We start from the raw sequence: 12,956 nt of genomic DNA, 5'->3' as shown, positions 1-12,956 counted from the left end.
TTCCTTTCTATCTTTCTGTGTAGTTCATCTAAATCTTCATGCCCCTTGTTCCATTTGGCAACAATAGCCATTATGAGAAGCATTACATTCTCCCAGTGCCAACCTGAGTCGGATTTTCAGAGCCATTTGGTGCCCTGGCTTCCTGGGAAATTCCCCTGCATTAAACAGACTTTACTCTTCCTATTCAGATGTCCTAACAACTGTGCTTTATAGGCTCGTGTTGTCATTGAGATGCTGACGCTGTGTCCATCTTCTGTCAGATAACATGCCTCAGAGCCTGTGGGTGTGGGACATGCAGAGACTCGGTCTGCTGGCCGTCCTGGAACAGACAGGTCCTGTGCGCTGCTTTGTCTGGGACCCACGCAGACCCCGGCTGGCGCTCTGCACCGGAAACACCAAAGTGTATCTGTGGTCGCCAGCTGGCTGTGTGTCTGTGAATGTACCAGTTGAAGGTATGGATCCAGTTTCACCACAGTTCTTGACTCAACATTACTTTCAAACAAGCTTTTACATAATTGCTTAATCAACACTTACAGTTCTCTGTTATAATAAAGCAAATAGCACCGTTAGCAAATAGCACCATATATATATATGTGTGACCCTGGACCACAAAACCAGTCATAAGTCGAATGGGTATATTTGTGGCAATAGCCAACAAAACATTGTATGGGTCAAAATTGTCGATTTTTCTTTTATGCCAAAAATCATTAGGATATTACGTTAAGATCATGATCCATGAAGATATTTTGTAAATTTCCAACCTTAAATATATCAAAAATGTAATTGTGTGAGTGGATGCAGCACAGTCGCCAACAGAAAGGGACAACTTTAAAGCTGATTTTCTCAATATTTCGATTTTTTTGCACCCTCAGATTCCAGATTTTCAAATCGTTGTATCTCGGAAAAATATTGTCCTATCCTAACGAACCATACATCAATGGAAAGCTTATTTATTCAGCTTTCAGATGACGTAATCTCAATTTAAACAATTTTACCCATAAGACTAGTTTTGTGGTCCAGGGTCACATATATTGTCCAAAATGAACTTTATGCCAAACCTGCCAGTTGTCAGTAAATTTGCCTGCTATAAATATATTTTTTTTACTGGCCATAAAATAGTTTTGCATATATATATATATATATATATGTATGTATGCAAAATGTCGTGATTTCTCATATTTTCGTTTTAAGTGGCTTGATGTGATATATTTCACATGTCTCACCACATGGAGTTGGATGAACATAGGAAGGTACATTTCCACTGATGCAAAAGATGTGGATGTTTTTGCCCATTAACCATGGAAAAATCACTGTCATGTACAACCTCTCGTTGATTAATTTATAAAATACCAACAAAGCCAGCAAGATGAAAATGTTCCATAATTTAATTTATTAATCACCATAATCAATAAAAATGTTGGCTGATTATTTAGAGATTTTTTGTGTAATTTATTTGGTATCATTGAATAATGGATATTTAATTATACATGCTTTATCTAAATTATTTTATTTCTATAATTATTATTAGAATTTATTAATGCTTTTAAATGTAATCTTTAACATCTCAAAATAAATATCCATTTTTGTGATGCCTAAGTTTACTTAGAATTTCAGATGTTTGATTTTATTTTATAGTGTTTAATTTATGCAGACAGTTTTTTTTACAACTTTTGATCATATATATAGTTGTTTTAGGAAATGTGTTAGCTAATAGCTCATAAGCAATACAGGAAGCTGCTTGCATAAAAGGAAGTTGTGTGGATAAGTCTAACTTCTTCTCTGTTTCCTCACAGGCAGTTTCCAGGTACAGTCTCTATTTTGGCACTGCAGTGGCAGCTCACTCATCCTCCTCTCAAAAGAGCAGCTCTGTCTGTGTTACATGGAAACAGAGGAGGAGAAATAAACCAAAGCACTTCATCACACTCCCAAGAGTCTGTTTCTACAATATAACTGAGAGACTGATCTCCAAAGAACTCTAGACAAAAACACTGTGTCTGCAAATATACCTCAGCACTTTCTAGTGGGTTTCAGGTAGGGTCTTTATTACATTTTCATCTTGACACAAAATGTTGATTGTCAAAACAGCACATGCTATGAGTAAAATATTGATCAGATATGTGTGATTCTACCGTGAACTGTGTTCACTCGGATCTGCTGCTTATGGCCTTAGACAAGCTAAACAGATGTTACACATGCTCTGTGAAGGACCAAGGATATCGTACAATCAAAAGTCTAATCTGTCACTTTAGATTTGCTGTGATTTTTAATGAATGTGAAGCCTTTTGCTTCATGACAATAATGTTGTCTGTTGTATTTCATTGTTTTTCCTGAAAATGTTTCAAAACTAGAATTATTTTTATAAAATTTAGATCTATTTGTAATAAAGTTTTCTACATTGATGTTTCCCATAATTGTTTTTCTTTTACAGAGATTACAAGTGAGTCTCACAACACCTGACAAGAACATTTTACAAAAATGCTTATTACTCTGAATATTGTCTGGATGTTTTACCTCAAGGTTTTGCTTAGTGATGTTTCTTATTACTGTAATAGACTACTAAAGGACTACTGTATTATAAATTAAAATAAGAATTTAATCAAAATCAGCAATAAGAGTAAATACCACTAGTACTGTATGCATAAATACTTTACAAAAAAATTGGGTTACACTTTATTTTAAAGTGTCCGTGTTATAATGTAATTATACATTTAAGTACTGATTAATACTTATGTACTTATTATAGGGTTAAGGATTGGTGTTTGAGTTAGGGTTAGTTGCATGTAAATTATGCACAATTTATAGTTAGTACTACAGGATCTACATAAAATGTGAAACAAGGACACTGTATACAATTATTTTTATTTTTTTTACATCCCATTAATGACAATTTGTGTGGAATTGTGCTTAATTGTCATCAAAATCTTTTGATTTTTTTGTTCTTGCCAGGTTGAGATTCAACAAAATTATTTTGAAAAAAATGAAAGACTCCCTACAAATGAAATAAGTTAAAATAACCATGATTACTTAGTTACTTAAAGCATGTTTATTACAGAAATTATATAAAAAAATAAATAAAAAAAATTAGGTAAATCCAGAATGATTAAATTAAAAAAAAAATTGAACAGAAATTTGGGGGAAGAGATCAGAGTGAGATTTTATTTGGGTGATACAAACAGTATTATAAATTAATAACATGGTTGAATGGATAATCGAATAATTTACCACTTGAAAAAAAATGACATGCTTTTAAACAGAGGGAAAAGTGCTTACATTTTGGTGAATTGAGGCTATGATCTACAAATTTTACACCTATTAAGTTGCAGGCATAATCTTCATGCACAACTTTGCATTACATTAAAACAAAATATATACTGTATATGGTGCCTGTTTAAAAACAAACAAACAAACAAGATATTTCATTTCAACAAGAATACCACGATTTCTTTATGCATAGCAAAAAACAAAAGTGCATAAGCATGAAAAATACTCTGAACCCGTAATCGCTCAACAGCGGGAAACCTTCATGGTCAGAATGTTTTTTAAAAGCCAATCTGTTGACCAACATCACCTGAGGAATTAACAGCTTATCTATTTGCCTTAGGTAAAAATTAAAAGCATAACTTCATTTTAGCTTTAAATGTCGTCTCGTCCATATTTTCTGTAACCTAAGAAGGGTACAACCAACTTGTCTACATTAAGTTTGAATAAATAAGGCATGGATAATCAATAAAGCACACAAAAACGAGTGTAACATGTAACAGTAGTACATTCATGAAGTTTACAGTAGCCACAATAAGACCGGAAATTCACTTTGAAATATGCAGCCACGGGACTTGAACATTTCGAGTGTGAAAATAAATGTCAGGCAGGTGCTTCCTGTGGACACATTTGAGAATACACGTCTTCTATCAATCTTACCATGTTTTTTTTATTAATATTGAAAATAATTCTGTGTGGACACAATAATTAAAAATCAGATAAAACATGGACTTCCAAGCAAATTAAATCAGACTCTTCTGAAGAGATAATTCTGTTTGGAAAACCATGTTCTATCTGATTTTTAATTATTGTGTCCACACAGAATTATTTTCAATAATTTGTTACACATTACATTAATGAGAATTGAGCTTAACTGTCTTTATGCAAAATATTTTTTGTTTGTTTTTTTTTTTACTTGATTTGCAGGTGAAATATGACCCAGGCATTTCTTTGTGAAAATACATTTTGCGAAGACGGCATAGTAGATTCTACTGAATGTGAATTTTTTTTGTGAAAAGTTTTGTGGGTCTAGACTTTAAAAAAAAAAAGAAAAAAAAGAAATGAATTTCCATCAAAATAATTCGTAAAAACTATTTATGATCAATTGCGAAATTTGAATTAAATGTGTTAAGTTACATTAAAGTGCAAACAAAAATCACAAAATATTTGGTTAATTTTCTTGTAATAGATTATACACAGCACAAGGAGGCTTTATTTGAATCGTTGAACTAGATTTATGGGGAAAAGAGACAAGCAAACCGTCAGTAATAAAATAAGAAAAAAAAGAAAAAACTGCAAGCGATAGCACAAATAAAGACAATAGAATAAAGAGAAATGAAAGTTTTCAGGTGGGTCTAACACTGTTCAGGTAAGAAATATTTCAGAAATGAAATTAATCAAATATAAAACAACACTGGATAGTTTTCATTGTAAAAATTAAAGACAAATTAATGCTTACAATTAAAGTTACAAAAGTTATTCAGTCAAGATCAGCGAGTGATTTTCTTTTTGTTTTTTTCCTTTTTATTAACATGAGAGAAAGCAGCAGGTTTATTAGGCCGCTGTCACTTTAAGAGCTAATGCACAGGTCCAATATACTGTGACTGTTTACCTGAATACCCAGCAAGACAGGCATTTTGACATAATTTTGTATGTCTTTGACCGTTGAAGTCAATTTGGTATTGACAGGCAGCTTTATGAGAGGGCCACTTATATAGATCAGTGACGCGCAAAACCTGCAGGAATAATCATTCATCGCAACTGGAAATCCTATATTTAAAAGTAAATGTTCAGAATGCAACATCTTGAACGCAACAAGTCTTAGCCCTCACCCTGAGGTCAGAAAGTTTTTATAATTTATTGTTTATATTTTTGGCGACAATGCTGTAATTAGCAAACTGTGCTTTAACTGTTCGCTTGGTAAAACGCTTTTGGAAGTTTTTTTTTAACTGCAGTATATAGTCATACACATGCATGGATGTCTTTGTTCATTGCATCGCATCTTGTGTGTTTTTTTGAGCATACTTCTATGAGTATTGCGTTTCAGTCCAGTGCACAGTCTAGGTGTTTTCGAATGCAAGAAAGTGTCTTAACTAAACGCCCCCTAAGTAAGTCAGCAGAGCGGCGTAAGGTGAACCCTCAGCAGATCTAAATTGAAGCGCATCTTCCTTAAGTCATTCAATCAACCTACAAACTAATCGGCTGCCACAATATTTGTTAAAAATATTAAATGGTCATCAAAGCATGCCATAAAACAGACACAAACTGCCTCTCCAAACCATTCAACCACATTAGAAAGGCTGTTTTACTAACTGTGAATAGAGAAGAGGGCACACAGATTGGCATCAGGTTCATCTAGGCACATCCTGTCGCAGTGACCATGCCTTACTGCCTGGCACATTTCACACGCTATATACATCCAAACAATAAAACAAGTATGTACTCAACTCACATACTCAAGTGAAGCAGTATCACTCAAAAACAGCACTTGACTGGAGGATGACAGAGATGGAGAGAGAATTCAGTGGTTAAAAGCCGATTTTTCCCCTTGTCATGGCGTAGCCCAGTTTGGCTTCATTGTTGATAAAGGACATGATGCCCAGGTAAGTCTCGATAAGGAGTGGCCGCTCCAGTATCAGCACGCCATTGGCTCGTCCCGGGATGGGGAATTCTTTATGGGCTTTTTTCACCGCCTGGATGAGCTGGGTCTTGAAATTCTCAAGCTGAAAGGGAGAAAATAAATATTTATCTGACTTCTGCATATAGTATGAAGAGCACACGGAACGATTTTAGCATCTGAGATTAATGGTACATTTACACGACAGTGATGTACTAAAAACAAACATTTTTCTTTTGTGTTCAGAAGACAACATTGTCAACATTGTTTTTGTAATAAAGTGCAGCACTATTTTATGTGTAATGTTTGTTTTCATTCAGTATCCCTTCTACAATTTATCGGCCAGCGCGGCCAACCTAGTTATCGGTAAAATTCATTATCGGTCGACCTCTAATTTAATTAAAATACACTGAGGTGTGTGTCAGCTCGATATTGGAGAGAGGAGAAAGTGAGAACGCAGCTGATATCAGTGTATCAATAATGCGGAACAGGAGTATTGAAACCATTTCAAACATTTCAGTATTGATATCTATAGGGGGGAAAAACAATATTTTTGACAGCACTAGTACTAAAGCACATTTACCTGGCAAAGGGAAGCCACCTTTTCATCTGCGTGTGCCATGGGGTGTTTAGTGAAGGTGGCGAAGGGTATGTCAGTGGACCAGGGGTTCCAGCGATTTATGAATGAAGGTCTTGGTCGCTTATCCCACTGGACACGGATTCCCGTTCCCTCTCTCCTACACACACACACATCTGATTATACTACTATCCTGCAGTATAATACTACCTAAATCTCGCTATTTGGATTTAAATAGGCAAATGCTTATTTGTCAAAAAGTAAATGATTGGATCATTATTGCAGTGGTTATTGTGTTTCTAGCATGTTATATGTTCTTCTAACCCTAAATGTTGTGATGTTATTTCCATCAAGAGGTGCATGCATTTTTTGTCAAGATCTTGTATTGACATTAAAGGTCTCGACTCAGTGCCAAACATATAACATGCTAGAAACATAATAATCACTGCAGTAATGTTCCAATCATAGACTATTAAGCATTTGACTATTTAAATCCAATTTTTTTTTTGTCCGGGCTGTGTAGTTTGTAACAATGTTTGGGTGATTAACAAAATCCCTCAGATATTTGTCTAGATGTTGAGCAGCTATACTGGGCCAAAAATGCTTGAGAACGAAAGTGTCTTACTTGTTGAGGGATTTTGGAGGAAACTCAAACTCGCCAATAGAGATTGTGTCCACAGCGTTCAAGGAAATTCTGATGACCTGGTGACACTGAAGGTTTATGAAGTCATATTTGCACACCAACAAAGACCTACAACATAACAGAAGCATCTCATTCAGGACTGGTTTCCTGCTACAAATGTATTAAACATCATTTTTAATGATGACATACTTACCTCTCTGTTATAAGAACCAATTTTTCTTTTTCATTGTTCCAGTGATCAATTCTGTGGTGAAATATAAAAAGAAATGGATCTGAACGGATATATCTGTCAGTTTTCATCAAGAGGTAATTCTCATTCTGAAAGCCCAATACAACTGCCAAGCTCAAATTCTTCTGCATACCATGTTGTATTGGTACCATGGAACAATGATGTTATTAGATCACAGTATTTTGATGTATGTTATAGTACTGGCAGATTACTATATTCATATTCCATTGTACTTACATAATACTGCATTAATTACATTTACATTTCACACTGCACTTAACCCCGGGTTATTGCCGCTCTAAACCCTGCTTATAACCCTGGGTAAGGTAACGTTTCAGACTTGTAATTTAGAAGCAGGGTTTGCGCCGCTTTTTACCCCGGGTTATGAAATATGGCTCCTGAGCAGGGTTAGTGCCGCTCTTGAGGTGTTGATATTATGTTTCGATCTGTAGATGTCCTAAGAAAGGGAAGCAATAGACTCACTCTGCGAGCAGCCACACACTAAGAACCTCTCCGTCTTCTGAAGGCAAGGCAACCGTGCGGATATCATTGACTGCCTGCTCTATGGTTCCTGGCTGGGACGAGAACAAACAGAGCAACTATTTTAGATGCTTGAAACTACATCAAATTAGCATGGATGTCAAAAAAATATACATCAACATCCTTATAAGAAAGATACAACTCATACACTGTCTACCATGTAGTTAAAAGGGGTTCTCAACCTTTTTGACTTCAAGGTCCCCCATTGTCCACAACAATATTCAAAGCCCCATGACTTGTCTAGTTGTTTGTGTTTACTGAGCAAGGTTAAAGGATAAGCATTTTTTAACCTCAATTTCTACCTGTTAAAATATTTTAGAGCTTTGCATTTCTAGGAAAATTAATTTTATAACTATTCCAGGTTTCGAAATCTCACCTTTCTAATTGGGCTACCTCATAAATTCATGTTTTCTAAGACAGTGGAATCCTAGTTCCTAGTGTAACGTTTAGTGTCCTGTCCAAGGATGATGATGTGAAACGAAGGTAGTTCAAAATAACAGAGTTTAATAAATAAAGCCAAAACGGATAATACAATGAGCAACGCAACAGTCTGCATGGCACAAACAATCCCGGACATGAATGTGAGAAACAGAGGAACTTAAATACACAATTATAATAATGACAACATATCAAACAGGTGTGATGATTGAATGAGTGTCCATGGTAACTGAGGACTGGCGGGAAACTGGGAACAAAGGAGAGAATGCAAACTAAAAGTCCATGAAAACCCAACTAAACACACAGATCGTGACAGAACGCGAGGCCTTGCGCTGTGATGGGTAGATTGGGGAAAAAAGGGAAGAGGTTCTGGAGATGGACATGGGACCCGGGCAGAGCAGACGGCAGGAGAAGCCATGGAGAAAATTACGGGAGGCACCATGGAGGAGATGATGGTGGGAGGGCCCATGGAGGAGATGACGGTGGGAGGGCCCATGGAGGAGTTGATGGTGGGAGGACCCATGGAGGTGTGGATAGTGGTAGGATCCAGGATGGTACTGACGGCCGACGAGATTTCAGAGCAAACCAGGAGACTGGGTGGAGGAGATCCATGACAACAGTGAGGAGGAAGAGGCAGGAGGAGCCAAGACGGTAATTTGAGCCCGATCAACAAAGGTGAAGCAGGGAGATGGTGAAGCCCATGTGACATCCGATGGGCCGAGAGACCCGGCGACGTCGTTGGACCAGGAGACAAACGCGTGGTCCCGGCATCGAGCGGCCGAGGTAGAGCCAGTGGGTTGCATGAGGGATGGAGGAGCCCAACGGAGCCGTAGGGGTGGAGGGATGGAGCACAGCTGAAAGCCCGGAGCGACGAGTGACCAGGGCAAAGCCGGTGGGATGAGGGAGTCCGGTGGAGCTGAAGGGACGATGGTCCCAGGTCCCAGGAGCCAGTGTGGAGGTGGAGCTGAGGCCTTGGAGGGACGAAGCAGAGCCAGGGAATCCCCATGTCCCGGAGGAGGTGGTGACTGAAAGCCCCAAGGCAGATCTGGGTTGCATGGCGGAGACGAAGGGCTGAAGGAATCCAGCAGAGGCTGGGTCGAGGAAATGGCTGGCTTTGGTGAAGTGAACAGGAGAGGAAGGTTAGGTGCAGAGACAGACTTGGTGATAGACAGGGATGGTGGCAACGAAGATAACACTGTGCTGGGCAGAACTTGCAGTGTTGATGAGGACAACTCTGTGCTGGACAGGACCAAGACAGGTGATGAAGAGACATCAGTGCAGGAGGAGACCAGTGACAGAGAATGTCCGGTGGGAAGCACTACCTCTGTATTCCAGTCAATTAGCCATTCTTCCTCTTCCAGCTCCACTAAAACTCCCACAGGCACGGATGTAATGGCCGGCTCACACATCTAATCAGACGGGACCTCAGGCATCTCTTCCAGGATGCACTTTGCAGCTGGCACTAACTCCGTTGCGGGCTTAGGCTCATGCTTTATATCCGTGGCAAGTAATGGCTGGGTCTCTTTGTCCGCGGCGGGCGTGGGCGCTGGGTCTGGCTCTGAGGTGTTGACGGATGGTGAGTGGGGCTGGACGCTGGCGGCAGGATCTTCTTGTACCTCGCCAACAGTAAAAGGAGATCCATTGACCCAGAGGGCGAAGCTGATGTACTCGGCCAGCGTCCAGCAGGAGTTTCCCCAAGGCATCACCAGCCGGATCTCGTCATCGAGTCCGACCCAAAACCCTTCCATGAGTGCGATGACATTGCAATGGCGAGGTGGCTGACGCTGGTGAATTCTTCTACATATTCCTCCAGGTCTCTACCTCCCTGAAACATAAAAATAGTGGCCCTGTTGGGTCTGTTAGAGCTCCCTATTGGAGCGACATTAATGGAGGCAAGATCCATCTTCAATTCTTTTTAGGTCCAGTATTCTGTAACGTTTAGTGTCCAAGGATAATGAAGGGAAACGAAAGTTCAAAATAACTTGAGTTTAATAAATAAAGATAATCCAACGAGCAAAAAACAATGCAACACTGTGTGCATGGCACAAACATTACTGGACACTGAATTTGAGAAACAGAGGAACTTAAATACACAATGATAATGATAACAACATAACAGAAAGATGTGATGAATGAATGAGTGTCCATGGTAACTGATGACTGGCGAGAAACTAGGAACAAAGGTGACACAGGAAACAGGTAACTGACGCAAACTGAAAGTCCATGAAAACTAAACTAAACACAGATTCTTCAAAGAAAAAAAATAGTTGTGGGGTGAATAAAAATACGAAATTTCTTTATTTTCAGTTGTTTTAGCTTATTTTGATGCTTGTTTTTAATGCTTGTTTGTTAGACACAAATTTCATGATTTGATTCCATTTCAATTCACAAGCTTGAGATCTGATTACATTTTATTAGATATCGATTATTATGTATCAGGTTGTCACATATATGTTTAGTTTAATTGTGTTTTGGTTTTGTTCTGTTCCTGTTCCCTGTCATTGTAAGTTAACCTAGTTTCCTAATGTGTGTCTCAATCAGCTCCCTAGTTCAGTAGTCAGGGCACTGGGGGACTCTTGAGACTCTCCATTATAAGTCTCAATCGCAAAATCCGTCCAGTGCACTGGAACGTTCGGCTCCCTTAAAAAAAAAAAAAAAAATCCCACAATGCACCACAAGTACCAGAGAGCATCGATGCTCCCCTACCAGAAATTACGTCACATTTCTGAAGCATGAAACAATAACGTTATGATTCTAACTTTAATGACATAATTATGTTTTTTTATTATCCATAAACATTTAAATGGTGGCTGTCACAAAAACATGACTGATTTTATTCAAACATATAGGCTATCTTATATGGAGACATCAATATTTTTAACCCAGCCCTATTGTTTTGTCATTCTTTAAGTCATCTTGAGGTCCCCTTAGAAGTTTGCTGAGGCCCCCTAGTGGGCTCCAATCCCCTGGTTGAGGACCACTGTTATAGGCCACATAATTAGATGAAGATCATACATATAGCTCAAGATCGAAAACAAGCATGATACCATACTGCTCCAACTGTTTCTAATGTAGGCTATAAAGTCACTGGGTCACTAAACACGCATATGCAAGTATTTGTGTGTAAAATCTGTGTACAATTCTTTTTAATGAAATAATAATGATGCATAAATTTAATTTAAGTTTATTCTAAATGTATGATCAAATTCTGAACCAGCAGAAACCACACGTACACACAAAACTAACATGCTGTACTTTACATTTAGATTTATTCATTTAGACATTTTTATACAAAGCAATTTACAAATTTAGGAACATCACAAAAAATATATGCCAAAAATGTGCAAAACATAACACGGCAACACTGTAAAATGGAAAACTGTTTCCCACAATACAATTTGGTTCTAGTGTGATCATTTCTAGTGACGAATTAACCTTCAAACATACCACCAAACCTTACCGTAACCTAAACCGTATCCCACATCATTAGCAACAGAAGTGTTTTGCAATACAACATGAACACAATAAGTACACTGTAGCAAAGTAAACAAGTAATTTGGTAGCACTTTATTCTAAAGCCCTGTTCCACACATACTATGTACTTATTATAGCAATTACAATTACTGGGTTATAACTAGCTACTAACCCTGATCCCATCCCTAAACCTAACCTTGACCCATTACCAGTACTTGCACATACTGTAAAATATGGTGTAACCATTAATTTTTTTTTAACATAAGTACAGTTAAATTCCCAGCAATATAATTTCTTTTGACTCATTGTTTGTCCACCAAAAATGAAATAGTATAGCATATAGCCTAAGATACTGGTTTTTTTTTTCTGTTTTTTTTTTTTGGTTAAAATAACTTTATGTGAATGCTATATTACAGTCAGTGAGTTTTGTTATGTTAGGTGGGCTTCATAATTGTAGTTAGACTCATATTAATGTTATATAGTCACTGTATGTAGAGCTTTCTCACTGCACTTCATTCCAGCTAAGAGACTGCTGTTAAATGTCACAAATCAATGGCGGTGTCACAATGTTGTGCTCCCTACGTAGATCACATTTTCGGGCAAAGAATGGGAATTTTTTGGCCATATAGGACCCGTTCTTGCGTTCTTACATAACGTGTCAAATTAAAAACAATTGAACGTTTAAACTATGAATTTTGTCACTGCTCTCCCGATAAACGCCCATGACGCACATCCAGGCTGTCTAGGTAGACAGCTTCCTAGGTTTTGACATACAACCCTGTCAACACACTACCAAACAAATCATTTCCACAGATTACAACCTTGGACGTTTTATAGCAAATACTGGATTACTTACTCACCCTAAAGACGAAGTAGTCTTTGACTTTAGCTCGCATGGTTGGGTTGTGGACATGGAAAGGCGTGAGGGTCTGAAGCGGGGTACAGCAGGCCACTGAAGCTCCAGCTCGGGCCACCACCTCCAGCCCATCATCACAGTCCCCCGGGTGTAAGACAGCCGCACCCGGGCTCTCGGGGTCTACACTGTCATTCAGCTGCAGCATGTCACCAAAGCGTCGAGCACAAGCTGAAAGTATCAGTGAGAAGTGAAGACTGAAGAGATTCCGCTTAGTTCCAGCAGCGCTGTGTTGCGCAGGGGAACGCCCACCTACTCCACTCTACG

General features: G+C 38.3%; 2 protein-coding genes across 4 annotated transcripts in view; one reads left to right on the top strand and one right to left on the bottom strand.

Moving 5' to 3' along the window:
- The window catches only part of wrap73 (WD repeat containing, antisense to TP73), a 20,014-nt gene extending 16,805 nt beyond the window's left edge, over positions 1–3,209 (top strand). The window contains exons 12-13 of one of the 2 annotated variants that reach the window (XM_079896456.1): positions 261–452; positions 1,794–3,209. In XM_079896456.1, the coding sequence (XP_079752582.1) occupies positions 261–452; positions 1,794–1,903 (302 nt within the window). In that variant the 3' untranslated portion in view covers positions 1,904–3,209. The remainder of the gene's footprint in view (positions 1–260; positions 453–1,793) is intronic. The other variant, XM_079896457.1, reaches the window with a different exon arrangement.
- On the bottom strand, positions 1,735–12,956 carry tprg1l (tumor protein p63 regulated 1-like). 2 transcript variants are annotated; one of them, XR_013823836.1, is made up of 7 exons: positions 12,637–12,956; positions 7,808–7,899; positions 7,289–7,339; positions 7,078–7,203; positions 6,459–6,612; positions 5,711–5,981; positions 1,735–1,870 (listed from the first exon to the last, which is right to left on the bottom strand). XR_013823836.1 is itself a non-coding variant. In XM_079896464.1 (6 exons), exons 1-6 carry the CDS (start codon positions 12,835–12,837, stop codon positions 5,787–5,789), a joined length of 819 nt encoding a protein of 272 aa, XP_079752590.1. In that variant the 5' UTR covers positions 12,838–12,956; the 3' UTR covers positions 3,138–5,786. The 2 variants fall into 2 exon arrangements, 1 of the variants encoding a protein (XP_079752590.1); XM_079896464.1 differs by lacking the exon at positions 1,735–1,870 and having other exon boundaries at positions 3,138–5,981.

This window comes from Squalius cephalus, assembly GCF_949319135.1.
Source record: "Squalius cephalus genome assembly, chromosome: 16".
Classification (NCBI taxonomy): domain Eukaryota; kingdom Metazoa; phylum Chordata; class Actinopteri; order Cypriniformes; family Leuciscidae; genus Squalius; species Squalius cephalus.
The sequence above is the reverse complement of the archived record's forward strand: the minus strand, read 5'-3'. Positions and strand labels throughout refer to the sequence as shown.

Excerpts from the sequence above, each read along its gene's own strand:
- tprg1l (XM_079896464.1), bottom strand. The coding sequence starts at position 12,837 with ATGCTGCAGCTGAATGACAGTGTAGACCCCGAGAGCCCGGGTGCGGCT. Across the intron at positions 7,340-7,807 it reads AGTGTGTGGCTGCTCGCAGA|AATTGATCACTGGAACAATG; the intron begins GTGAGTCTATTG and ends ATTTCACCACAG. Across the intron at positions 6,613-7,077 it reads CCTCCAAAATCCCTCAACAA|GAGAGAGGGAACGGGAATCC; the intron begins GTAAGACACTTT and ends GTGTGTGTGTAG.